The 25,239-nt window shown below is 33.5% G+C and overlaps 2 protein-coding genes across 2 annotated transcripts; one reads left to right on the top strand and one right to left on the bottom strand.

Moving 5' to 3' along the window:
- Positions 1-3,151: 3,151 nt before the first annotated feature.
- Positions 3,152-10,277, bottom strand: LOC141704047 (uncharacterized). Its single transcript, XM_074507395.1, has 7 exons — positions 10,091-10,277; positions 9,784-9,934; positions 9,398-9,614; positions 5,522-6,043; positions 5,073-5,221; positions 4,014-4,507; positions 3,152-3,915 (listed from the first exon to the last, which is right to left on the bottom strand). Exons 1-7 carry the CDS (start codon positions 10,275-10,277, stop codon positions 3,152-3,154), a joined length of 2,484 nt encoding a protein of 827 aa, XP_074363496.1.
- A 3,440-nt stretch (positions 10,278-13,717) lies between these two features.
- LOC141704046 (protein MRG1-like) lies at positions 13,718-15,894 on the top strand. Its single transcript, XM_074507394.1, has 6 exons — positions 13,718-13,825; positions 14,445-14,504; positions 14,605-14,618; positions 14,945-15,038; positions 15,597-15,701; positions 15,847-15,894. Exons 1-6 carry the CDS (start codon positions 13,718-13,720, stop codon positions 15,892-15,894), a joined length of 429 nt encoding a protein of 142 aa, XP_074363495.1.
- The last annotated feature ends 9,345 nt before the right edge of the window (positions 15,895-25,239 follow it).

Raw genomic sequence — 25,239 nt, 5'->3', positions numbered from 1 at the left:
CCATTTTCTCATCCACGACCCCCTTAGGATCCTTCTTTCGATTCCACACCAAACTCCTTGCGCCTTCATGAACACTTTCATCATCAGGGACCATGCCGTATAATTGTTTCTTGTTAACATTGGATAGCTTAAGCCCATAAAACTTTCTTTTGCTTTGGATGTTTCCATGATTTTTTTTGTGTGCTTGGGTTGATATTTAGGCATACAGGAACCTAACCATTATGCTCTGATGCCCAGTGTAGAATAAAATTGTAATGGGCTTGTTCTTTAGATACAAAGTGCAGTGCTTAGCACAGGGCTACTGTGTATGGAGAAGATAATAAAGCTGCTTCTCATTCCTTATTATCAAACTGAATGCATACAATCTAATATATACTAGTCTAGACATATAACGTGATATCTAGAAAATAGCAACTGAACTTCCTAGCATGACTCCACTTCTTCAACTTCCCTAATATTGCTGAAACTGAACTATGACCGGCCTACAGCTACTGTTGTGCTAACCAACAACATTCACTTAGGCCTATACAATTTATTCAAAACTAATAAAACACAAATTAATAACTAAATTTAAGATTATTCCAACAGAAAGTGCATTACAATGTTGGTGAGTACTTTAAATGCATCGCGAACATATTTACAACCACCCTTTTCCAATCGATTTTAATTATTTATGATCGTAAACACTTCCAAGTGATCATTTTCTAACCAAATGTGGTTATTTATAATTTCAAGATAACTTACTAGTATTTACAAAAATGGCATTAAATTTTTATAGTAAAAGTTTATAACCTCAGTGAGTTACTAAGGTCATCCTTGGCCCATTTTTCTCAAATTTTTTTATTAGAGGTTAAAAAAATTAAAACATAATAAATATGATTAAACTACAACTATTTTAATAATAAAATTTTTTTATCAGAATTTAATTTATACTAAAATTTATTCACAAATAGAAAAATACATAAATTCATTAAAAATATCGCTATAAAGTAAAAAATTACAAAATAGTTATAACTATATTTTTTTGTAACTGAAAAAATCTTTTAATAAAGTGATTAAATATTATGTCCAAATACGAAATACAATTAAAATCTTCAATATTTCCAAAATGCCTAATATATATTTTAAATAAAACTTTCTTCAAAATAAATGCATTTTTGAAAAAATTTATCTATTATAAAATATCCATTCTCAGTCTTAGACTTTATAGATCTGGTGCATAAGATTCAAAAAAAATCATAATATACGTTGTAAATAAAACTTTCTAAAAAATAAATGTATTTTTTGAAAAAAGTGTCGGTTAGAAAATAACCACTCTATTAGTCTTAGTCTTAGACATTATAGATCCTGTGCAAAAAAATTAACAGTCTTTATCTTGAAGGTGAAAAAGTCCTGGCCTTTTATGGTGGCAAGTGGTATCCGGCCAAGGTATCACACTTGCAATTTTATCTTTTAAGTTTTTCTTTATCATTGGAGTGATTCCTATCTGTTTTAATTAATGTGTGTGATTGAATTTGGGTGATTTACATTGATTGCTCATGATATAATTATATGGGAAGGGATAATAATTGATGCATTGTTATTTCACAATTCTCTTATTGTCCTCAAGACAATTCACATTATTTGAAGAAGTTAATACATACTTTGAGGTTCTCTTATTGTCCTCAAGAGGATTTATATTGAAGAAGTTAATACATACTTTGAGGTTGTCAAACTGCTTTGTTGGCAAACATCATATCAAACATCACAATTTGAGGATTAAATCCCAAAGATGTTGATTTTTGCTGTGCACTTATACTATAGTGACTATGTCCAAATACATGAAATGTGCACTAAGGTATTTTAGTTTTAGCTCCTCGTGAAAGTCATTGTTGCATATTTATTTTTTCTTTTATCATTAATATAGCCCGATTCGGTAAGCTATATACCACCTTGCTGCATATATTTGAGCAATTGGTCAGTCATTTTTTGTGCTTTTATTGCCTTTGCATCTTTAACATTCTTTTGGTTTGCTTTTGCAACAAAAAAAATATAAATTCTATTTCCTTTGTAGGTGCACAAGGTTGAATAGGAGAAACAAATAGAGGCATGGACATATTGGGTTCATTATATTGTGAGTATTGCTTTATTAAAACCTTGTATTTTTTCATGAGCAATGAATATTATTAGTATTAATCATTTTTTATTAACCTATTGTCACTTTATATGCAGGGTTGGAATAAAAGGTTAGTAAGAGGAAGTACCTTACAGTGAGAATAAAATATTTTTTTAATGTTTTTTGTTCTATAATGTTTTTCCTTGATACGTTTGTGTTCTTGTAATTAGATCAATTATAGCAGTCTTTATATTATGTTAAATCCATTATTATCTTATTATTATGTTATAATAGCTAATTGAATATTATTGAGTGGGTTACATGCTCATGAAAACTTCTTTAGTTCAATGTTTGTTCAAGTATTTATGTTCATTTTTTTTCTAATAGCTTGCTTTTTAAGCATGTTAGCCTCCTCCTAGAACATTATTAAAACTTTTCAAACTCACAGGTACGATGAATGGATATTAGATGCTCAACTCCTCAAGAAATTTAGTGAAGAAGGTTCTCAAAAGCACTTGGGGAAGGGTGGTAGATCAGCTATGGTATATTTAAGGAAAAAAATATTAATCACATGCACTAAGGCTGATAGTATTTACTAATTGTTGACAAAAAAATATACTATTGATCATATATATTAAGCCTGGTTTACTTAATATGATAATAATATTTAGTGATTGTTAGCAAAAAAAATATTAATCATATTCTAAGGCCTAGGTTATTGTTTTTTCTAATGAATTTTTTTACAAGTTCTTTTGTTAAAAAAAGGTAATTAAAAATGAGTATAAAAAATTATTTAAAATACCTACATTTGAAACTTATTTTAAAAAGTATATTATTTAAAAATTTATATTCAAATAAATAATTATGTAAAGATTTAGGTAAAGGCCTATTTTCTATTGCTTTTCTCTGGCCTGTGAATAGATATACAACCGACAATATCAATCATCACCACAGACAATGTCAATCATATATCATATAATTAAGGTAATCTGGTCAATCATCACCACAGCCAATATCAATCATATATCCTATAATTAAGGTAATCCTAACACCCCCTCAAGCTGGACTCGTCGGAGTGAAGACACCGAGCTTACGTATCAAGAATTCAAATTGAGATTTGCCAAGAGCCTTGGTAAAAACGTCCGCCAACTGTGTATTAGTATGAACATATGAGGGATCGATTAAGCCATCTGAGATCGCATCACGAACAAAATAACAGTCAACTTCGATATGCTTCGTACGTTCATGAAAACTAGGATTTTTAGCAATATGATGTACCGATTGACTGTCACAAAAGAGTTTAATTGCCTTTGGATGATGGACACCCAAACTCAATAAAAGACCCTTCAGCCATTTCAGTTCACAGGTGGTAGCATCCATCGAATGGTACTCTGCCTCTGCTGAACAGCGGGAAATAATATTTTGTTTCTCAGTCTTCCAAGAGACTGGGGAATTACCTAGAAATACCATCCATCCAGTCAATGATCTACGTGTAATAGGACACGCGGCCCAATCAGAGTCATACCAACCCTGCAACGTTAACTCACTGTCTGCTCGTAATAAAATGCCTTGACAAGATGTACCTTTCAAATAGGGTACTACTCGTAAGGCTGCCTCCCCATGCTCAGTTCTCGGCTCCTGCATGAATTGTGACAGAATATGAACCGAATAAGCAAGATCTGAACAGGTAACAATCAAATAAATAAGTCTGCCCACTAGTCGCCTATAAGATGCAGGATCAGACAGAAGCTTTCCATTTTCTAAGCCAAGCTTGTGATTTTGCTCGATAGGACAGTGTGCCGGTTTAGCTCCCAACAATCCTACCTCAGAAATAATGTCTAGTGTATATTTTCGTTGACAGAGAAATAATCCAGATGAACTTCGAGCTACCTCAATCCCCAAAAATATTTTAGGGAACCTGGATCCTTCATGTGAAAACAATCACTGAGATAAGCTTTTAAAGCCCTTAAAGCAGCGAAATCATTCCTAGAGATAATTAGATCATCAACATACACAAGGACGTTAATTTGAATATCTCCTTTGGTATAAGTAAACATGGAATAATCTGAATAGGATTGCAAAAAGCCGTACTTTTTTAAGGCAGACACAAGTTTAGGAAACCAACACTGTGGTGCTTCTTTCAGACCATAGAGAGACTTGCGGAGGCGACATACCTTGTTAGGACTAGAGGATTCAAAATCTGGAGGGAGTTTTATATGCACTTCCTCGTCAAGATCACCCTGTAAGAAAGCATTGTGGATGTCTATTTGATGGATTTCCCAATTTTTTGAAGCTGCTATAGCAAGAAAGGCTCGAACTATGACCATCTTGGCTACGGGAGCAAAGACAACGAAAGTGCGGATGGTGTTATAAATGGTAGAAGTGCCAAACAAAAATTCATAAGGAGTTTTTCTGCAACAAGGTAGAGGGAGTGACATTAATTAAATGAGCAGCCACAAGCACACTCTCCCCCAAAAATAAATTGGTAAATTAGCTTCAAATCGCAACGCTCTCCCCACATTCAAAATATTTATGTTTTCGTTCTACTCTCCCATTTTGTTGTGGAGTTCCCACACAAGAAGTTCAAAATAAAATTCCAGATGTATTAAAAAAAAATTCAAATAATTAAACTCAGTTCCATTATCACTCTGAACAACTTTAATTGTTTGTGAGAATTGTCTATCAACCATTGCAACAAACGATATAAACTTATGAAACACCTCAGTTTTATCAACAAGCAAGTAAATCCAAAGGGCACGAGAAAAATCATCCACGATAGTCAAAAAATATCTAGCACCACAAGAAGAGGGATGCCTATACGGTCCCCACAAATCACAATGTACATTCTCAAAAATTCGTAATGCTTTATTCTCACTCAAAGGAAATTTGTCTCTAGGGTGTTTTGCACGAAAACAAACTTCGCAAGCTTTATTTAAACTACCCTTACGATCATTAACAGGAGAAGAAGCTTGACTACTTTTTTAACGGATGACCCATTCGTCTGTGCCACAACTCCAAAATTGAAGAAGACCCATGAGTTGTTAAATGTTGCACTGAAGCCTCTCCATCAAAGTAGTATAGTCCATCCCACATAATATTCGTTCCAATCAGCATCCTCGAATGGTCCTGTATAGCATACATAGAGTCATTAAATTGGACAGTGCATTGCAAATGATCAATCAATTGAGTTACCGAAATTAAATTACAACTTAATTTGGGAACCAAAAGAATGTTTTTTAGAGTTATTTTTGATGAAATCAGACCGAGCCCTCCTTTGTTGCCATCACCGATTTTTCGTTTAGAAGGCGAACGAGACAGTTATGTACTTCATGAGTATGAAAGAGCCACGAAGCATGACAAGTACATGTCTAGATTCCCCGGTCAACAATCCACCATTCAAGCGGTCATCAGGAATTTTGATGTTACCAATAAATCCCGCAAGAGCTTTCCATTGATCGGCCGAGAATGCTTGAGAGGAGCCTCCCGTAAAGCTTGCCCCACGACCCACCTCTGGCCACAGTGGAATTGGCTTGTGTAGATCCTCGTCCGTGGCCACTTGTTTGAGGTGACTTTCCTGCAACCCCTGTGTTTGCTTTTGATTTTCGGCCACCACTCTAGGTAACCAATTATCTCTGAATATGATTTTTCAAGGTGGCCTGTTTTCTTGCAGTACGTGCAATACAAGTGAGATTTATGCTCCTTCAAATATCTTTCATCTGAGTCAGTTGCCTTTCCCCTCGCTGCATTAGTGCGGAGTGGAAAACACATCACATCCGGTGGCTGCACTTCTGGGTCTGACTTAGCGTGACGAACACGATCCTCTTGCACAACCAATTGAAATGCACGATCAAGGGTTGGCAAGGGATCTTGAGATAATATTATGTACAAAGATGAGCATAATATTCCGAACATAGACCCATCAAAAACTGATAAAGCCGAGAAGCCTCCCTGCGTTTTTCATGTTGCTGACCCGCTGTACAAGCCGAGCAACAAGAATAAGTAATCAAGGGTTCATGATGATTGAGTTCTTCCCACAAAGTGGCCAGTTTCCCAAATTAGGTTGCCACTGATATGGTCTTCATTTGCTCACACTTGGCAATTGAAGATTTTATTTGTTGAATGCGAGGACCATTAACCAACGCAAACTGAATCTTAAAAATTAAAAAGTGATTTTATTTAGAAAAATCTATATGTTGTTACCATGGTTCGACGTAGTTTTGTACGGAAGTCATAAGCGAAGGATAACAGGTTTTAAGCTCTCATATCTCCAAATGAGTAGAAGTTGAACAAAAGGAAATAATATAAGAATTGAGAAGGAGAAGTGATACAAATATATATGTAAATCTTTTTTTTTCTTTCATTAAATTTTTGTTTGTATGTGTGGGTGTGCATTACTTGTTTATGTATTATATATATATATATATTACATGTGTGTATTTACATTAAATGCATATATTTTGCATGAAATACATGTCAAATTACTTGTTTACATTTATAAAATGTTTGTATATAGATGACAAACATTGATCAGAGTTAGATTCGAAATCAAGTGCAAAGAGATATAATTTCGTTAACTCCCGAATATAGAACTGGTGTAAAATTTGTTTTTAATTTTGCAAGAGAAAATGGAATGAAATAAGATGGTATAATGAAATGTCCTTGTAAATATTGTAAGAATTTGTATGGGTTAGATATTGAGGATTTTAGTTTTTATTTGCTCGCTAACGGGATGCTTAAGGGTTATATCATATGGACGTCACATCAAAAAAGTGGGAAGGAAATGTAGTCGAACATCACATCATCGTTATTGTATTTGGGAACCTTTGAGGGTAGAACAACTGGTAGATTTGAATGTGATGCTGAACGATTTTACCGATGAAAATCCTGAATTTTATGATACCGTGGATCGGGGAACTAGTAATGTAGAAGAAGCTCCAAATGATATTGCCAAAAAATTGTATAAAGTGATTGTTGAAAATGGAGCACTTATTTATACTGGTAATACAAAGTATACAAGATTAAGCTTTATTATGATATTTTTCAAATTAAAAAGTAACTCACATGGTAGTAATATAGCTTTTAATAGTTTGCTTAACCATTTCACGAATGTGTTACCAAAAAACACATGTTTCCTCAAACTTATTATGTAATGAGAAAGATTATAAAGGGTTTAACAGTTGAATACTAAAAATTATATTTATGTGAGTACGATTGTATATTATTTTATGGATATGACAAGGATAAATTTGTGTATGACATATGTAGTCAAGATCATAATCGAGATGTTTTGAGGAAAGATGGTAAGAAAATTCTAAAAAAATTCTTAAGACATTTTTCTTTGATTCCTCGACTACAATGTTTGTATATGTCATCAAATACATCTGATCATAGGAGACGGTATAAGAATCGTGATATTAAAGATGAAGAAATTAGTCATCGCTTGGATGGAGATGAGTGAAAACATTTTGACACGTATCGAAGAAGCTTGATAGCAGCATCTATATGAGCTGTTGTTGGGTGTTGCATAAATTGAGTGAGGATATGGACATAAAAAAGATGTCAGGATGGGTTATTGTCAGATAAATGAGTTTTCCCATAAGACGTTGATATGGATGTGGGTCACTGAGGAAGGTTCTTGTTTCAACGTTGAGACGAAGGTGAATATCCATTGGAAGTTTCAATGGTGTGGCAGAGATAACATCAAATTCTTCAAGCAAATCCAACGCATATTTCTTCTGAGAGACAAAAAAATCCAGTTGTAGATCTGCTAATTTCAAGACCCAAAAAGTAGTTCACATCCCCCAAATCCTTCATCTTGAATGTTCCAGACATCATTTGTTATAGATGATTGATTTCTGCAAGATTGTTTCCTGCCAAGAACAAATCATCTACGTATACTAACACAAGAATGATAGAAGAGGACGTAGTGAGAGTGAACAAGCTGTAGTCGGAGAAAGATTGGACAAAGTACAGATCTTTGAGAGTGTTAGATAGTTTTTCAGACCAGTTTCGTGGAGCTTGACGCAATTACACAGTGACTTCTTCAGTTTGCACACGAAATTCAGCTTTAGAGAAGAACACTCCATCTGGTGCAGTACAATATGACTGTCAATGCCACTATAACCCTGAGGCAATCTCATATCGACTGTTTTATATAGATTTCCGTGCAAAAAAGCATTTGTAACATCCATTTGCATAACGTGCCACTGCTGAAGAGCTGCTACAGCCAACAAGACTCTTACTGTTGTCATCTTGGTAAAAGGGGTGAATGTGTGTTCATAGTCCACTCCATAAATCTGTCTGTTCCCTAATATCAACAATCGAGATTTGTAACGTTCAATTGTTCCCTATGGTGTAAACTAAGTTTTATAGAGCCATTTGCAACCAGTAGCCTTTGCACCAGGTGGCAAGGTTATGATTTCCCATGTATCATTGGCTTCAAGTGCTGAAAGCTATAGATTCATGACATTTACCCAATTGACATCTTGAACAGCCTGTTTAAATGAAGTACGGTCTTTGTGTGTTGTTATAGAGGTTAGAAAACAGTCAAAGGTCGGGGTTATTTATTGTTCAGTTACTGTTACCAGATTGGCACTAGGTTTAGGAAAGGGCCATGTGATATAAGATTTCATCCGAGCTGGGGTTTCATGTTGTCGAGATGACCTTCTTCGAGGGGACTTTTAAATTTGTATAACTGTAGAAGGCTGTGAGTGGGGTACATTAGATGTAGCTTCGATAGGAGAAGGTGACACACTGGGCATAGGGCTTAAGGTTTCATGTGCAGAGAGTTGGTTGTCACTTGATGTCTGAGCATCACTCATAAGTTCAACAAAAAATCATCATCAATATGCATATGCACTGTAGCTGTAGGCATCACAGTTGGTAAAGGTGACATATAGGGCTTAGGTATAGTCACATTTAAAGAAAAATAGTTTCATTGAACGTCACATCTCTAGATACAAATGTTTGTATAGTGCTTAAATCTAACAGTCTATAGCCCTTTTGAGTAGGTGGATAGCAAATGCTAAGCACACAAGGGACACCTCTTGAAGCAAATTTATCTGAACTATAAGTAGGGTTAATAGCAAATGCTAAGCATCCAAAGCACTTCATTATAGAATAGTCAACAGATTCATTATTTAGCAATTCATAAGGAATCTTATTACTGAGAGTAGTTGAGGGTAACCTGTTAATTATGTAGGCAGCTGTGAGCATAGCCTCTCCCCAGAAAGAGATTTTGAGTCCAGATTGAAGCATAATAGCTCTTGTAACCTCAAGCACGTGTCTATGCTTTCGCTATACTCGAGCATTTTGTTGCGACCTGTAGGCACAGAAAGTCTGGTGCACAATTCCTTGCATCTGGAAAAATCTGCGGCATTTCGTATCGTCGAATTCCTTTGCGTTGTCTGACCGGATCACTTTAATAGATGAAGCAAACTGCCTTTGGACGAAATGATAAAAAGTTTCCATTGTCTTGAGGTAGTCAGATTTGTGTTGAAGTAAATACAACCAGGTCACTCTAGAATAATCATCAAGTATTGTCAGAAAATATGTAAACTTCTATCTTGTGCATACTTTGTACGGTCCCCAAATGTTTGTGTGCACAAGATCTAAGGGCTTGGTAGCATGTGACTCAATCAAGGAGAATGGAACCTTGTAAATTTTGCCATTGGGCATGTCAAGCACACCTTGCTACACCATGTATGCATTGTTTAATGCATTCTATAAACTTTAATTTAGACACAGTGGCATGCCCCAATCTGTTATGCCAAAGAGTGTATTCATCTGCAAGAGTAGCTTTCGATGCAACAAAGGAAAGTTGACTGGTGTTCTCAGACACTGCATTAGATGGAGACAGATGATACAACCCATTTTAGAAAATTCCTTTGCTTTTAACAATATGAGTTTCAGCATCAACAATAGTACACTCAGTTGGAGAGAAGATAGCATAACAATCATTGTCCTGAGATAGTTTGTTAATTGACAACAAATTACGAGTAAAAACAGGGACATACGGGATATTCAAGAGTTTAAGACCACTTGCTAATTTCACATCTCCAAGATGAGTCACCATGGTTGTTGCTCTAGTTGGTAGATTCACTGTTACATGAGGTTTGGCATTCTTAACATTATGCAAGAGACCATAGTCTGCAGTCATATGATCTGTTATGCCCGTAGCCATAATCTACCTTCCAGTTTCAATACCAACATTGTTACATGTGATCATTCCCGAGATTGGACTTTCTAAAGCATCTTCATTATAATCATGTGACAATGACTGAGATGGGATGAGCTGAAGAAGTTGTTGCAGTTGTTGAGGGGAGAACACAATTGGTTGTTGAGTTATGTCAGATGGTGTAGAACCCATGGCCACATTTGCAGCAGGAGGACCTTTAGGAGAAGCACCAACTCGAGAGCTATTCCACCGTGCATTAGGTACAGACACTCTTGAATTGGATGGAGAAGGTTTGTGTTTATAGTTCCATCTGGGTGAGCCTACAATGTTCCAGCATTTGTCCCTAGTGTGCCCCTTTCTACCACAGACTGAGCATGACAATGACCTCTCTGCACTCACAGAGGTTTTGCTGAGCATAGCAGACACATCTGTATCATACGAATAGGCACCTTTTAAAACCTCTTTTTGTGACTCCTCTTGTTGAATGACAGCACAAGCCATTTCAACACTTGGTAAAGGAGTAATCATTAACATCTGGCTGCGTTGAGGAGTGTAAATATCATCCAATCTATTAAGAAACTGAAATAATTTTGCCTCTTCTTTTTGAGTGTGAATAAAAGTCAGCAATTGAGAGACATCTTCACCTACAGTTATCACAGCAAGCAATTGGTTCATAGACTCCAATTCTTCCGATACACTACTTAGAGATGTAAAATAATCTACCATAGTAGATTATTTGAGTAGATATAAAGTATGAGTTAGCTTATATTTGAGTAGATGTAAAATATGAGTTAGCTTATGGTAGATTATTTGAGTAGATGTAAAATAATCTACCATAGTAGATGTAAAATACGAGTTAGCTTATATTTGAGAGACATCTTCACCTACAATACTCACAGCAGGCAATTGGTTCATGGACTCCAATTCTTCCCATACACTACTTAGAGATGTAAAATAATCTACCATAGTAGACCATTTTGTTTCATATCATACCCCTATTTACTTAGCTTATATTTCCTGGAACCATGAGTTAACTAAAAACGCTTTTCTAATTGTTTCCAGACTTCGGAAGCAGAAGTAATAAAAAGCACAGACTTTTTAATAGTGACAGAAACATTATTGTGAATCCAGCAAGTTACCATACTATTACACATATCCATTGAACTAGCCTCTGTCTGATCTGTAGCACTTCGAATCTCCGTTCCGTGTACAAAACCCAGCTTTCGTTTGGATGATAGTCTAATCTCCAAAGACCGCTTCCAAGATCGATATTCATCAGATCCTCGAAGTTTTGTGACTCTAATCGACAACTGGTTATCAGAGGGATGCAGAAACAGTAGGTTTTGCATATCTGAAAATGAAAACTTACTCCCACTCGCCATTGCAGACACACCACACAAACATAGATGTTTTTAAACAACTAACAATACAGGAACACAAACAAAACAAAGACACCACAAATATACAGAAAAAATCACAAAGAAAATAGCTCGATGCAAATCACTCTTCACACACCAATCTTCACCTGCTGCTCTGATACCATAATCCTTTTATAAACACAAATAGCAAAATGAAGAAATGAGAGCACAAGAAATGCACAGCATAAAAGGAGTCTCAATTAGATCTGAAAAACTCAATTGAACAACATTATATCCTTCCAGCATTATACCACCACTACAGGACAATATTGTTAGCCTCCAAGACTAAATATAGATAAAGACATATGAACTTAAAGCTTATTACAATTAAAATGTTCAGCAAGAAAGAGTAAGAAATAAAACAAAATGTGGCTACTGTGGACCTAGATAATTGGCCACAGGAGACCATCAATATTAGTTACAAAAAGATTTATTCAAGACTACTCCTAAAAACTCTCAATGCCACAATCCACATAGATATGCCATAGCTACATGACTAAAACATACAAATAGAAAAACAAATAACTCCCAAGTTTAGAAAAACAAATACCACTTCTTTTCCAGTCGATTTGGGTCATTTATGATCGTAAACATTTCCAAATGATCATTTTCTAACCAAATGCAGAGATTTATAATAGTAGACATTTCCATATGACATTTTTTCAACCGAGTTTTTCCCCTTTGAATCTGAGGCGGACTACCACACTGTTCCTGGGCCATAAGATTGGGACCTACAAGAAATATTACCGATTGAACTTGGTCGATTTTGGTAATATTTCTAACTGATTATATGGTTTGTTGTTGGTTTGGTTCAGTTTGAGAAGAAAAGAAAATAGACAACTAAGGGTCGGTACTTGGTTGATTATGTACTTAAATATGACCATCCACATTGGTTGGTTATATTGGGTTGGAAATGTGAAGCCAAACCAACAATGCACAACGGTAGTATTTGTGGTGGTGACTTATGGCCTTTCCTTTCTTGTAGTGGGAATATTGAAGTGGTTCATCCTATGTTCTATGACAAGCTAAACAGACTATTAATAACCAATCTATCTACGAGTAGAGATGGGAGTTAGAAACCAAATTAACCAACTAAGAGTAATAGTATCATTACGCCAATTTTTTTTTATAAAGAGTTATATAATAAGATCTAAATTTTGTTTTGGAAATCATGTACATGAGGCTGAGGATGACCCATGAGATAATAACATTTTCTCATATAAATACAAGAGTGTAAGTTTGTAATTTTAAGATAACTTACTAGTATTTACTGAAATGGCATTAAATTTGTATGGTAAAAGTTTATAACCTCAGTGAGTTACTTGAGGTCATCCTTGGACCATTTTTCTCAAAAATATTTATTAGCGGTTGCAAAAATTAAAACATAATAAATCTAATTAAACTATGAGTATTTTAATAATAAGATTTTTTAATCAGAATTTAATTTCTACTCAAATTTATTCACAAATAGTAAAATACCTAAATTAATTAAAAATATCGCTATAAAGTAAAAAATTACAAAATAATTATAACTATATTTTTTTGTAACTGAAAAAATCTTTTAATAAAAGTGATTAAATATTGTGTCCAAATATGAAATACCACTAAAATATTGTGCCTAATATATGTTTTTAATTAAAACTGTCTTCATAATAAATGTATTTTTTGAAAAAAGTTATGCGTTATAAAATATCCCTTCTTAGTCTTAGACTTTATAGATCTGGTTCATAAGATTGAAAAAAATTCATAATATAGGTTCTAAATAAAACTTTCAAAAAAATAAATGTATTTTTTGAAAAAAGTGTCCGTTATAAAAACAAGCACTCTCTTAGTCTTAGACATTTAGATCTGGTGCAAAAAAATTAACAAACTATTAGCCAATCAGTCAGTCAAGAACAGGTACTTCTATCCTATGTAGCCAAGTTTATGTTTATAAAGAGTTATAATAAGGTCTTGATTTTGTTTGTTTCAAAAGGGATATAACAACCATTGTAATTGTAGGTTGAAAGAAACAAAATTCATACAGAAATGGGACGATCAAACAGTGGAGTCTCACGCTATTCTCTTACAAACAGTCTTTATCTTGAAGGTGAAAAAGTCCTGGCCTTTTATGGTGGCAAGTGGTATCCGGCCAAGGTATCGCACTTGCAATTTTATCTTTTAAGTTTTTCTTTATCATTGGAGTGATTCCTATCTGTTTTAATTAATGTGTGTGATTGAATTTGGGTGATTTACATTGATTGCTCATGATATAATTATATGGGAAGGGAAAATAATTGATGCATTGTTATTTCACAATTCTCTTATTGTATCGTCACATTATTTGAAGAAGTTAATACATACTTTGAAGTTCTCTTATTGTCCTCAAGAGGATTCAGATTATTTGAAGAAGTTAATACATACTTTGAAGTTGTCAAAGTGCTTTTTTCGCAAACATCATATCAAACATCACAATTTGAGGATTAAATCCCAAAGATGTTGATTTTTGCTGTGCACTTATACTATAGTGACTATGTCCAAATACATGAAATGTGCACTAAGGTATTTAGTTTTAGCTCCTCATGAAAGTCATTGTTGCATATTTATTTTTTCTTTTATCATTAATATAGCGTGATTCCGTAAGTATTTACCACCTTGCTGCATATATTTGAGCAATTGGTCAGTCATCTTTTGTGCTTTTATTGCCTTTGCATCTTTAACATTCTTTTGGTTTGCTTTTGCAATAAAAAAGGTATAAATTCTATTTTCTTTATAGGTGCGCAAGGTTGAATACGAGAAACAAATAGAGGCATGGACATATTGGGTTCATTATATTGTGAGTATTGCTTTATTAAAACCTTGTATTTTTTCATGAGCAATGAATATTATTAGTATTAATCATTTTTTAATAACCTATTGTCACTTTATATGTGCAGGGTTGGAATAAAAGGTTAGTAAGAGGAAGCACCTTACATTGAGAATAAAATACTTTTTTCTAATAAATTTTTTGTTCTATAATTTCTTTCCTTAATACGTTTGTGTTCTTGTAATTAGATCAATTATAGTAGTCTTTATATTATGTTAAATCCATTATTATCTTATTTATTATTGTTATAATAGCTAATTTGAATATTATTGAGTGGGTTACATGCTCATGAAAAGTTCTTTAGTTCAATGTTTGTTCAACTATTTTATGTTCATATTTTTTCTAATAGCTTGCTTTTTAAGCATGTTAGCCTCCTCCTAGAACATTGTTAAAAACTTTCAAACTCACAGGTACGATGAATGGATATTAGATGCTCAACTCCTCAAGAAATTTAGTGAAGAATGTTCTCAAAAGCACTTGGGGAAGCGTGGTAGATCAGCTATGGTATATTTATATGCACAAATATTTTGTATTTGTTTCAACCTCGCCTTCTTTTAATTAATATTACCTATGTTATGGTCACATGCAACAAGAGGTGGTTCCAAGATACACCTTGAGGTGGTATGCAAATAATAATTGTCATATTCTTAGTAAGATAAAAGTGAAGGTTCTTGAGTTATAATCCAATTTTTGAGAAAGACCGAAATGAACTCCAAGAATGCAAAGTATTTTTGCCATTCGAGGTTCAAACAATGATAAAAGACTAACACTTTGATTACAAGAGGTTGATGGTTTCAAGTTAATTATGCTCTCAATTGTTATTTAAAAATGACAAGTGCATATTTTCATGATGTTGTTAATGCTGTGATAATATCTAGTGATATTTTTATTGTTAGATCACCAATGTCACTCAATTTTTGTGCTATCCATTATATCTTGTGCCTTATTTATATTAATAATAATTATTATCTTTTAGATCTTGGATAGACTCATATTTTAATTGTTTCTTACATTTTATTTTTCAGTCAGTTAAATGCTATTTCAATTTTTGTTATTTATCAGGAGGATCCTTTAATAATGGAGGAAAATAAGTTGAGTATTGAAATACCACAGGCACTCAAGACTCAACTTTTGAATGATAGAGAATATGTAACAAATTCATCAAAGGTACTCGAATTTCTGTTTTACTAAATTAAACTCTTCACCTCGTTTTATATAATCTTCACTGTACAAGTTTCTAACCAGGTACACATCATATATTTAGCTCTAAGTCCATCCTATAATCTTAAATGAAACTATCTTATATTTTCAGTTAGTTGATATATTTTTTAAGCAAAGGTGTGGAGCAGGGGGAGTTTAGAATCAAACTCATCATCTACATTTCTTGTAAACCTCTTCTGGCACTAACTCGATTGGGAATTCTTTGATCCTAATATAATGTTAATTTAACTTTTTCGAAATTTTTCAGTGATATGAATTAGCTCCCTTGAACTGCCCTTGATATTATACCTTCATAGTTAGTGTACCGTATGTGATCTATGTATCCTTCATACTTATATCCTTGCCTGGTGACTTACAGCTTGTTGGGCTCCCGCGTTCTCCCAGCGTCGATGGCATTTTGAAGATGTTCAATGAGTTCAGGGTGAATGAAGATGAGGAGTAAGTTTCTTATTTATAATTGATGTTAGTATTGAATTATTTGAGAATATGTGTGCTTAGGCTTAAATCCTACAATGTATTCTACAACAGTTTGTTCTTTATATGTAGGTCAACATCAAAAAGAAATAACTGACTTTTACTTTCAGTGATATAATAAAAAATATTTGATGTCACTAACTTTTGTTGTTTTATTTTGTAATATTTCTTTATATATAGTTCCACGGCCTAGGTGTTTCTGTTGATCTAGAAGTCATCTAACTTCTGACATGCTTTGCTTTGGGGTTAAAGGTTAAGAGAGACAATTCCAGAAATCTTAAAAGGTTTGTGCAATTACTTCAACAAAGCGTTGTCCACAAAGCTTCTCTACAAAACTGAGCTCCAGCAATATGACGAAGTGCGTGCAAAGAATATCCAGCCTTCAACCATATATGGAGCTGAACATTTTTTGCGTCTTTTTGGTAAGCTAGACAATTCTTAGAGAGCTATTTAGATTATTTTAAATGAAGTTTCATGGTATTTTCTTTTCTATACATGCTATTTTTTTTTAATTTAATATGGTGGCTAGGTACTATAATTGCTTGCAGAGACTTTGAAAGCATCAGTTTAAATAGTATGAAACTATTTCATTTCAAGACCTATCATGCTACTAGACTTTTTGGCTATATATAAATGACAAGAGTTTCAGACATAGACAAGTTTGCCTGTACCTCAAATCAAGGCTTTTATGATGGGGAATTCTTTAATGTTAATTGATCATCTATTTCAATTACAGTTAAGTTGCCAAGGTTCTTGCGTGCTGCTAACATTGACGAGGAATCACTGCTGAAACTTCAACAAGAGATAATTGAATTGCTGAAGTATGTCTCTTTCTTTTGATTAACTGCATTGCAGAAGATTTCAGTTTTTACTAATTCTACCAACAAAGGCTGCCGTCCTACAGTTTTATATTAACTTTCTTCAGTCTATGGTCCTATAATTTCTTTTTATTCCAAAATAATGAGAGCATGTTGGCTTTGTTCCTCAATTTGCTTTGCTGAGCCAATACTAATAAACAACACTAACCATATTGTGTGCAGGTTTTTGGAGGCCAATCAGAGTACATTTTCCTTTCTAGCTACTCACAAGAACCATGAAAATTTGGATATATACCTAGATGAAATAAGAAATATTGAACTAAGATGCTTTTATTTTACTTACCAAATATTGAACTAAGATGCAGTTACCATATGCTGAACACTTTTATTTTAATTACCAAATATTGAACTAAGATGCTTGCTGTTTTTTAGCTATATAGCTGGCAGGAGCATGTGTTGTTTGTCATTGGCTTGTTATGTGTTAGTAGTTTATTTAATCAGCAATTTGGTGTTACTAGTTTATTTAAGCACCAATAGCATGATGTAATTGGCAGTTATTTATTAGTGTGTATTTTTAAGATGATAATAATATTTAGTGGTTGTTAAGGAAAAAAAATCATATAAGCTAAGGCTGATAGTATATATTTGTTCTTAGGAAAAAAATACACCATTGAACATATACCTTAACCATCTTTTACTTAATATGATAATAATATTTCGTGATTGTTAGCAAAAAAAAAAATTAATCATATCCTAAGGCCAAGGTAGAAGTTCTTTTGTTAAAAAAAGGTAATTAAAAATAAGTATAAAAATTGTCTAAAATACCTACATTTTAAACTTATTTAAAAAGTATATTAGTTAAAAATTTATTTTCAAAATAATATTTTTGGAAAAAAAGAGAATAAATCCGACCACATAAAAGCACCGCACGAAAATTCGGCAAATTAAACCGACTGACCGCGTAATCGTCGGTTATTACTGTATGAATCGACAAAATCATACCGTTTTTGATGACGTGGCAACATTAAAATCGAGCAGAGAGATGTGGTCGATTATATTGCTGAAATGGCACGAATCACACTGACCCTCGATCATGGTTGATTATGAGTTTACCAGAAAAATATTAAAAAGTGATTTTATTTAGAAAAATTTGTACATTTTTACCATGGAACAACATAGTTTTGTACGAAAGTCATAACTCAAGGATAGCCGGTTTTAAGCTCTCATATCTCCAAATGAGTAGAAATTGAAAAAAAGAAAAGAATAGAAAGAATTGAGAACGAGAAGTGATACAAACATATAATGTAAATCTTTTCTTTTTTTTATTTTTATTAAATTTGTGTTTGTATGTGTGGGTGTGTATTACTTGTTTATGTGTTATATGTATTAAATATGTGTGTATTTACATTAAATGCATATTTTTTCATGAAATACTTGTCAAATTACTTGTTTATATTTATAAAATGTTTGTATGTAGATGACAAACATTGATCGAAGTTGGATTGGAAATCACGTCGTTAACTCCCATATAGAGAAGTGGTGTAGATTTTTTTTTTTTGCAAGAAAAAATGGAAAGAAATAAGATGGTAGAATGAAATGTCCTTGTAAATATTGTAAGAATTTGTATTGGTTAGATATTGAGGATTTTAGATTTTATTTGCTCGCTAAAGGGACACTTGAGGGTTACATCATATGGATGTCGATCATCGAAAAAGTGGGAAGGAAACGTTGTCGAACATCACATCATCATTATTGTATTTCGGAACCTCTTAGGGTAGAACAACTAGTAGATTTGAATGCGATGTTGAACGATTTTTCCAAGAAGAAATCGTGAATTTTATGATACCGTGGATCGGGGAACTAGTAATGTAGAAGAAGATGGAAATGATATTGCCAAAAATTTGTATAAAATGATTGTTGAAAATGGAGAACCTATTTATCCCGGTAATACAAAGTATACAAGAATAAGCTTTACTATGAATTTTCCAAATTCAAAAATAACTCACAGTATAGTAATATAGCTTTTGATAGTTCGCTTAACCTTTTCACGGATGTGTTACCAAAAAAACACACGTTTCCTCAAACTTATTTTATAATGAAAAAGATTATAAAGGGTTTGAGGGTTGAATATTGAAAATTATATTTATGTCAGCACGATTGTATGTTATTTTATGGAGATGAAGGATAAATTTGTGTGTGATATATGTGGTCAAGATCGTAATCGAGATGTTTCGAGAAAAGATGGTAAGAAAATACTAAAAATTCTTAAGACATTTTCCTTTTGTTTCCTCGACTACAACGTATGTATATGTCATCGGATACATCCGATCATAGGAGAAGGTATAAGAATCGTGATATAAAGATAAAGAAATCAGTCATCCTGCAGATGGAGAAGAGTGGAATCATTTTGACCGTTGATATCCATCATTTGCTCAAGAGATTCGCAATATAAGGTTTGGCCTTGCGACCGATGGTTTCAATCCTTTTGGCCCTACCGGAAAAAAACATAAAAAGTGTGTGGCCCTTGACTGTAGTTGCTTATAATCTTCCACCATCGACGTGTATGAAAAGGCCTTATATATTTATGACCGATATATTGCTGATTCCGAATAGCATTGGTAAAGATATTAATATTTGTCTAAGGCCTCTCATTGCCTCATTTATGGATCGATGAAAATGACAAGTCGCCTAGCGCACCTTATTCTTTCACTAGAAAATAACTTAAACTTTTGTGTCAATGGATAAGTTCTTTGAAACTTCTAGATAGCTAGTCTTCAAATATATCTCGTTGTTACAATAATGAGAAGTGTATATTTTATGAATTTAAATCACGTGATTGTTATATTTTTGTAAAAACCTTATTATCTCTTGCAATTCGGTGAACTTCTATCGACACCTATTGTGGATGCCATCACGGTAATTTCAAAAACAAAAAATCAATATTTGCGGGTCATAGTGGTTACAAAAAATGATTTGAAAATAATGGAAAAAATCGGTTCTTAAAGCATTGTGCTTGTTAGAAACAAATTTTCCTAAAAGTTGGTTTGATTTGATGGAACACTTGATTATACATTTAGTGGAAGAAATTAGACTTGATGGACCTGCTTATTGGTATTGGATATATCTGATTGAGCGTTTTTTCCGGGAAACTTAAACAAAAGTCAGTAATAAAGCAAGAGTTGAGGGTTCATTATCGAACATTATATGGAAGAGGATATTCTTGATATTTGTTCTCTTTTTCTTTACCTCTCGATTCGGAGATTACTTTGCATCGTAATGACGTTTTGTTTGACGTACAAAATTCCGATAAAATTAAAAGTTTCAAAGAATACGTTCTTCTAAAATCTCCTGAAGTTCAACCTTACCTAAAGTACGAAGATCTACCATAAGAATTATAAAAGGACTATGAATTGAGCTTAAAAAAGAACCAAGAAAATGGAAAGGGAGACCGGCGTGTCCAGGTTGTTGTTTAAAGCCATCATATTGGTCCCTTTTATTTGGAAAGATAGTTGAACAATTGGGAAACCAATAAGGGACATTCACATTGTCATCCTCGGAGCCGCTAATCGTCAACTCTTAAAAAGGTTGCATAGTGCCGATGCCCGGTCATTCAATACCATATGGGAGTTATCTTATTTAAACATTACGCACACACTCAAGTTTTTTATACCAAACTATATATGCTAATATAATTAATTTATTGATATTAAGGAAATTATAAAGCAAAACAAGAAGAAATCAACCAGACTTGAGGTGTGGGATAATGTCATAAGAGTCGGCTCTGATCCATAAAATCTCATCTACATACTACTTCCTGCATGCACATTGCGGTAGTTATTCAAATAGTTGTTAGTGTACATGCTGGCTTGTTTATATTATAGTACTACAATTTTCTTTTGTTATAATTTCACTTGAAAACTGTGCAGGAATGCTATGTCTCTATACTTGAGTGGATGCACTTGGATATTACTCAAACAAGTATGAGGGATGACCCTATAGGATCAGTGGATGGAAGCAACGGGGTTCCTCGAAGGTGAAAATGCTCGAGCCACTGACCTCATTCCTACACAACTACACGCTATAGAGATTCCACCAGAGGCGAAGCCGACTCATTTCTCATCCGCGCCAATCCACATCGATTTCGCTCATGAGATATTCGATGAGGAAATACCCACATTTGCACGCACCGCCCTCTTCTAACCCAAGTCAGAGGCTGCAATGGAATAATCTCATTGGTTAGTGAGGTTGTTCACATTGTCGGAACATTAATTGAAGATATTGTCGAAAAACCTAAAACGCAGGTTCAACAGGTATATTGTAAATTTAATTTTATTCCTGCTTTATATTGGTTTATACAGGTTTATATATTTATATAGGAACAACTTTATTTGGAGGTTTAAAATGATTATACCACCGAGGATGAGGCTTCGAACACTGAGGATGGTCGCGGTGGTAATTATAGTGGTGGTTGTGCTGATGTTGGTGATGGTGGCCAAAATAATGATGGTGGATCATCTTCTTCTGTTTCTTTGTCGGATTAATTATAAAGTTCTATGAACTTAATTAATTAAAAATCGGAACTTCTGTTGTAAGTTAAGACAATTTGATGCACCAGTTTGTTGGATGTCCGGTTATATCATCCTTAAAATTGGTATTATCTCGGTTTGTAATGAAATTTAACTTTTTCTCGCTTAATATTTATCATGTATGTTTGTGAATATTAATTTTATTGGTTGAATGTTTTGTAGGTTGTTTGTGTACTTGAATTGCATTGTTGGTTTTGAAATTGTATTATTGGTTTTGGAAATCCATTTTTGGTTTTGGAATGGCACTGCAGGAACTGCAGAAAACCATTATTTTTTGTCTAAAAAACCCCAAAAAAGCGACCGACCTAGAACATAACCGACCAAAATTTGTACCATAAATATACAGTAAAACCGACTACCAGCAATACGATAAATGACTGATTAAAAGAGTAAAAACGACCGTTCAATCTTAAAATGTTTGTCGGTTAAGGTTGGTCGGTTAAGGTGGGTCGGTTATTGACAATGTAATAGCCATATGTACGAAAAAGACCCCACATTCTATATATTGAGGTGTGGACATAACTGACTGAGGTTAAAAGGGTTCAACAGGAACGCAAATGTTATAAACTGACTAGGCTTAAATCGACCATAATAAATTTGACATGTTTAGCTTTTTAAAAACCGACCAATTCTTGATAAAACCACCATATTGAATGCAAAAGGTTGATAAGAAGGTGTTTGAAAAACAACATAAGGGAAGCTATAATATGGAATGTTTAGGTTTTTGAATTGTACTGAAAGTTTGCATTTTTGTAGTTTGTTAAATTATTATAGTGATGTAGTGGCTCATAATAGTCAAATTAAATTTGGTCACAAATATTAATGTTGATTATGTGAATATTAAGGGGGATATTGGTAGCTGATGAAAATAGGGTAGTCTAAAGCATACCTAAAGGTAGATCATGATAATAGGATAGTTTTGAATTGTATTTTCCTACCAGGTATTTGGGCTTCAAGTGGCGAAACACATTAATTGTTTTGTGCTCTAAAACTGTCAATGTCATGCTTAAAAAATTTGACCATCTCCAAATTAGTTCAATAACAACGAAGCTAAGCTTTATATAAAACTAAAAATTTTAAAATTTATGCATCTTGTGGTAATGCAAGCGCGTGTTGCAGATGTTAGAGAGGATTGTTAAACTGTTGCATTTATATAAAATTCTCATTGAAAAAGATTAGTACATGAATTTCATTTTAACATAATAATGTTATTTTATTTGACATTATATATGACTTTTATTTCGTCAGTGTTTTATATTCGAATGCTTTGTATTAGTTTGATAATGATAATCAAAGTTTTGATTATTTATCTATGATTGATTCGGCTTATTTTTGTTTTTGGCATGTATGTATGTATGTTTATATATATAGACATCATTTATATATTTTGTTTATTGACATCGTTCTTATTTTTTACATCGATTATTAACGGATATCTTAGTACGTGTCTAAGATATCGGATAGTAAGTAATGTCTTTGTATGTTTAATACATCAGTTATTTAGTTAGAAATGATGTATTATAGAGTCTTTCACATTAGTACAGAACCGATGTCAAAAACAGAGACTTTTAACTACCACTACGCCATAAACGACCTTATACAACATGATTAAGTGATGTTGCCGTAGAAAATTTTACCATATCATTATGATAATCTACCCTATTATAATATGTTTTTTATTATATTAGCATAGGTTGTTAAAGTGTTGCCAAGCCATAGTATAACTAAAATATTCATTTTTTATTAAAAAACAATTAAATTCTGCTGAGTAGTCACACGTGGGTCCCACATGGGGGGTTCCCAGTTGCTGACATGACCCCGGTGGGTCCCATCTGTGGGCCACATACTCCCCACGTTGCTGACGTGGCAGCTTTGGTCCCCACATGGGTGACACCACACTGCTGACGTGGCTGGTGGTCCCGCATGTGTGCCCTACATTGCTAACGTGACAGTATGGTCCCCATATATGGGCCCCCACACTGCTGACGTGCCAGTTCTGGGCCCCACACTATTGACGTGCCAGTTGGGGTTCCCACATGGCTGAAGTGGTGATTGTGGTCCCCATCTGGTGGGGCTCCACTAATTGACATGGTGAAGGGTACACTCTGCTAATGTGGCCACAGGTGGGACACATTTGTGGTGAGGTTGAAGTACTATTGAAGGTTAAATAAAAATTTGCACAACCTGGTAATTGAACCCGTGACCTCCCACATAGCAATATGAGGTGCAATTCACTACACCACAGATGAAAATGTGTTTTATACCACATTGTTTGAATGTAATCTTATACAAACAATTGATTTTTACTTAAAAGAAAAGACTCCTTAATTGACTCCTTTAATTTTTTAAATTAAATTTCGATGATTCATCCATACAGATGTTAGAAACTATCTACTTTAGGGGTGTACCATCATATTTAGGATTATACATATATATATATATATTGTGAGATAATATAGCAGTCAAAGTAGTCAGAATAAACTAACCCCAAAACTGCGCTATTGTGCCGAATAAAGTATCGATTTTTTTAAAATAAACTTTCGACGATCCCTCCATACGGATGTTAGGAACTATCTATTTTAGGTGTGTACCATGAAATTTAGGATTTATATATTTAGTTTGTGAGATATTATAGCAATCAAAGCACTCAAAATAAACTAACACCTAAACTGCGCTATTGTTGCAAATGAAGTATCGATTCTTTTAAATAAAATTTCGATGATCCATCTGTACGGATGTTAGAAACAATATATTTTAGGGGTGTAACATAATTTTTAGGATTTTGTTAGGTCACACACACTGTAGAAGGGGGTTGAATACAGTGTTTACTACAATCAAATCGAATATAAGAACTCAAGTAATAGAAAATAGATTTTATTGAACACAATAAAGTCTATTACAATATGGAACTATCCTCTCTCAGTGATGAACTAATTATTACGAGAGCTGTTAGGGTTACAATGAATAATAACTTCGATAATGATAACACATATAGTGTAAACCCTATTCCTGTGTTTATATACTACACAATTACAAGATAATGTTCTAATTGATATGGAATATAAGTTGCTTCCTAAAATATATCAACTAGTTATTTTTCTTCCAAGTATTCTATTTTTCATAGAATTCCTTCTTCATGCATATTTCTTTATGTCTTAGTCTCGATCTTCTTCCTTTCAATCAACCGCCTGCCTTATCTGAAAGTCTCCTTAAGTCCTGATATTATCTCCTGATAAATATCTTCTGATAACTTAAGTTCTGATATCTTAAGTTTTTTCTTCATTATAAGTGTTGATTTCCAGTTAAGTACTGATTTGTCATGTTAAGTAAGATCTGAAAAATAAACACAAATCGTATTACATATGACATCACAAATATATCTAACGATCTCCCCCAACTTATAAATTAGCATAATATACAATTTTAAACAAATATTTGATGATGTCAAGAATATTAAGTACAAATACATGAGAATTTGACTAGATAACTACAACTTACAGTCCTTTTAGCTTTACCATCTTAAGGTCTGATAACAGCTTCAGTCTGTACACACTTCAGAATTTAAGCAGTTGTAGATCTTTGACTTGGCTTCAATTTCTGATCTCT

Source organism: Apium graveolens, unplaced genomic scaffold (assembly GCF_009905375.1).
Source record: "Apium graveolens cultivar Ventura unplaced genomic scaffold, ASM990537v1 ctg7339, whole genome shotgun sequence".
Taxonomy (NCBI): Eukaryota; Viridiplantae; Streptophyta; class Magnoliopsida; order Apiales; family Apiaceae; genus Apium; species Apium graveolens.
This window is presented reverse-complemented; position numbering and strand designations above follow the sequence as displayed.